The 3,815-nt window shown below is 44.7% G+C and overlaps 1 protein-coding gene across 1 annotated transcript in view; it reads right to left on the bottom strand.

Annotated features, from left to right (window-relative positions):
- LOC106814428 (cleavage and polyadenylation specificity factor subunit 4-like) overlaps positions 1 to 1,775 on the bottom strand; it is a 5,265-nt gene extending 3,490 nt beyond the window's left edge. Inside the window, exon 1 of the mRNA XM_014818744.1 lies at positions 1,579 to 1,775. Coding sequence (XP_014674230.1) covers positions 1,579 to 1,681 — 103 coding nt within the window. The 5' untranslated portion in view covers positions 1,682 to 1,775. The remainder of the gene's footprint in view (positions 1 to 1,578) is intronic.
- Positions 1,776 to 3,815: the final 2,040 nt, after the last annotated feature.

Here is a 3,815-nt window from a genome sequence, read left to right as displayed (position 1 = left end):
TATTTCAAGATTTTGGATACCAACATTGTTGAAATTACTATCCCAAAAATGGGATACCAGCTAATTTCGACCCCTGTTGGGGCATCGCACAAACGCTCAATGGGACTTACAACTTACTTCGACTACTTTTGACTAACTTTACTTATTACTTTTGACGACGTGCTCGGCGTAAGGATCGACTGTTACGACTTGACTAAGAGTAAGATTGTGCTTTGCGTTAGAGTTAAGGGTATAACTCTATAATAAGTATTACTAGGTATGACTATAAATATATTACTGCCATACTGGGGCTGATAGGGTCTATGTCCCCCAGGGTACTGCCAGAACGTACCCTGGTAACTATCTAATATGCCGGACCATACCTCGCCTACTCCAAACCGTACCCTGACTTTCAGCCGATGTCGTAATACAGACCGCTTGTCGGCAGGAAACGCGCCGCTTTATGCTCCCGTTCCTTGTTTCCGGTCCGTTCCCGCAAAATATTCGTAAATATTACCCTGTTACGTTTCACCTCCCGACCCTTTCTACAAGTGTCAGCGAGTCTATACGTTTCCAACCCATTAAGATAATCATACAACTTTTCCTGTTCCACCATAACACTTGGAGCCATCTTTCAAAAATCTCGCGCGAAAATGTCGTAAACATTGCGAAAGGAAAACGCATTCCCGATCATCGCGATATTTGTAAAAGAATTGCGCGCATCAGTGTATATATAATAGGTTGAAATTTCTTCTTGATTTCACAGTTTCATACTCCAATCCAACTTTATAAAGATATCATACAGGTATGTATACATGTATATTTCAAAATTTGCGACATCAGTAGTGGGGCTCATAGGGTCTATGTCCCCCAGGGTACGGCCGGAACGTACCCAGAGTACGGTCCGGTATACTGGAACGTACCCTGGTAACTATCTAGCTGATATGGTTAGGGTTAGGATTAAAGTTAGGGTTAGGGTTGGGGTTGGGGTTAGGGTTAGGGAGTAGGCGGCTCCTTAGACTCGTTAGTGGAGGAGGCGAGGTACGGTCCGGCATATTAGATAGTAGTATTTAGTACCAGGGTACGCTCCGGTATAGCGGACCGTACCCAGGGTACGTTCCGGCAGTACCCTGGGGGACATAGACCCTATCAGCAGTAGTGGGCGGAACAGGGACAATCAGGGTACGGTAGGGAGTAAGCGAGGTACGGTCCGGCATTATCAGATAGTTACCAGGGTACGTTCCGGCAGTAACCTGGGGGACATAGACCCTATCAGCCATACTGGGTGTGTGTTAAGTAGGCCTATGGCTATGGGTCATCAGTCCCGGAACACAGGAATTTTCTGGAAGATTTTTGTGAATCTCGAGTAAACAACGAGCCACATTGCAGAGTAGCGGGTGTGCCAAATGTTATAAATTTCATATTATTATTAATACTAATAGTACTATTAGTAGTAATACTAATAATACGGTAACGACGGAGATTAATTAGAAATTCAAGAGACTGATGTCGAGGCAACAACATTCATTGTCATTGATTCAACAACAACGTCAGTGTACAGTGACTGGTAATGAGTAAATAATTTCATCGGGAACCTACTGTCCATTCCGGGAAACGGTAATGGCTGTGCCCCCAACTGTTGTTCCAGCGAAATTTCGAGATCAAACTTGACATTATGAACGGGCGCTACTACTTCTTGCATCTTGACATATATGATTGAAAACACATTTGGGTTATAGTAACACTAACAGTATCTTTGACAACACGCTGCAACAAACTACCAATCTTTGGTTTGATTTCGATTGATATCGCCGGTAGGGGTGCGTAAAACACAAGAGCAGCGGTCTTAGTGTAATATGGCAACCCCCATTGGACTGTTGACAAACGTGTGCTAAATTGTGCAATACGTGATTAGTTACTGTCTGTGACTCCGTAGGGCTCACAGTTGTGGTTTATTTATAGTAAGTAGAAACAGGACGTTAGAATATAATACGTGTGGTGACATTCTATGTATGTGCGGTGTCGAAAGGTACATATTTATAGTCTGATTACCAGGAAATGTCAGTGACTGTCAATCGCTCTCCGAGAAAACCCCTGTACCTGAGAGTGAGGCTGTGGAGACCGGAGGGCAGATTTCGTGATTCAGCTGAGTCACGGGGAGAGTGGCGCATAGATACTGTGGCCGTTGGCGTGTGGGGGGGGCACGAGCATTTTACAGATGCCCACATTAAAACAGATCTGCAGTATTGATCTGTCTAGTATTTGATCACCACTGCACCAGTTTGTCTCTTTCTTTCCGTCTTCGATAGTAGTACCTTGGACTTTGAAGACCAAAATTGACGAGGTTATGAAGATTTAAACATGATTTTATTAGGGTTGTTTACGATTTATCGGTGACCTAATTTTATTGAACTCAAAAAACATCTCATCAAAATACCTTCCTCCCTCTTCGAAGGCTACACACTCCAGTAAAGGTCACTTATTCCATCGCCCAGTTTTAGGCACTATTCCTCGCCAGTTTAGGTCACTCTATCCTCGCCAGTTTACGCCGTCACTATTCCTCGCCAGTTTAGGTCCTATTCTTCGCCCAGTTTAGGTTCACTATTTCCCGCCCAGTTTAGTCTCACTCGTATTCCTCGCCCAGTTTAGGTTCACTTTCATTCCTCTCCAGTTTAGGTCCCTATTCATCGCCCAGTTTAGGTCAGCTTTATTCTCTCCCAGTTTATGGTCACTATTCCTCGCCCCAGTTTAGATCACTCGTATTCTCGTCCAGTTTACGTCACTCTATTCCCTCGCCCAGTTTTAAGCGTCACTATTTCCTCGTTCCAGTTTAGGTTCAATCTATTCCTCGCACCGTTTAGGTCACGTATTTCTTCGTTCCAGTTTAGATTCACTCTATTCCCTCTGCCGTTTTAGATTCACTCTATTCCTCGCCCAGTTAGGTCACTCGTATCCTCGCTCAGTTTAAGGGCACTCTTTCAACTCATACTTTCCTCGGCCCAGTTTAGCGTCACTTTATTTCCTCTCCCAGTTTAGCGTCACTCTATTCCTCGCCCAGTTTAGGTCACTTATTTCCTCGTCAGTTTAGCGTCAATCTATTCCTCGCACATTTAGCGTACTATTCCTCGTCCAGGTTTAGCGTCAATCTTATTCCTCGCACACGTTTATGGTCACTATCCTTCGCCCAGTTTAGGTCCACTGTCTATTCCCTCGCTCAGTTTAGCCGTCACTCGTATTCCCTCTCCAGTTTAGGTCAGCTATTTCCTCGCCCAGTTTAGATCACTCTATTCCTCGTCCGTTTAGCGTCACTCTATTCCTCGCAGTTAGCACTTATTCCTGTTCCAGTTTAGGTCAATCTATTCTCGCACCACAGTTTATAGGCTCACTATTCCGCCGTTTTAGATCACTCTATTCCTCCGCCAGTTTAGATCACTCTATTCCTTCGGCCCAGCTTAGGTCACTCTATTCCATCGGCTCAGTTTAGGATCACTCTATTCCTCGTCCACGTTTAGGTCACTCTATGTCCTCGCCAGTTTAGTCGTCACTATTCCTCAGTCCAGTTTAGGGTCAATCTATTCCTCGCACAGTTTTAGCGTCACTTATTCTCGCCCAGTTTAGATCACTTATTCCGTCGCCCAGTTTAGATCACTCTTATTCTCGCCCAGTTTAGTCACTCTATTCCTCGCTCAGTTTAAGGTCACTATTTCCTCGCCCAGTTTAGGTCACTCTATTCCTCGGCCAGTTTAGGTGCACTATATTCCTTCGCCCAGTTTAGGTCACTCTACTTCCTAACGCCCGTTTAGGTCACTTCTATTCTCGCCCAGTTTAGTACACTC

This window comes from Priapulus caudatus, unplaced genomic scaffold (assembly GCF_000485595.1).
Source record: "Priapulus caudatus unplaced genomic scaffold, Priapulus_caudatus-5.0.1 Scaffold924, whole genome shotgun sequence".
Lineage (NCBI taxonomy): Eukaryota > Metazoa > Priapulida > Priapulimorpha > Priapulimorphida > Priapulidae > Priapulus > Priapulus caudatus.
Note: the sequence above shows the minus strand (reverse complement) of the source record. Positions and strands in the feature narration are given on the sequence as shown.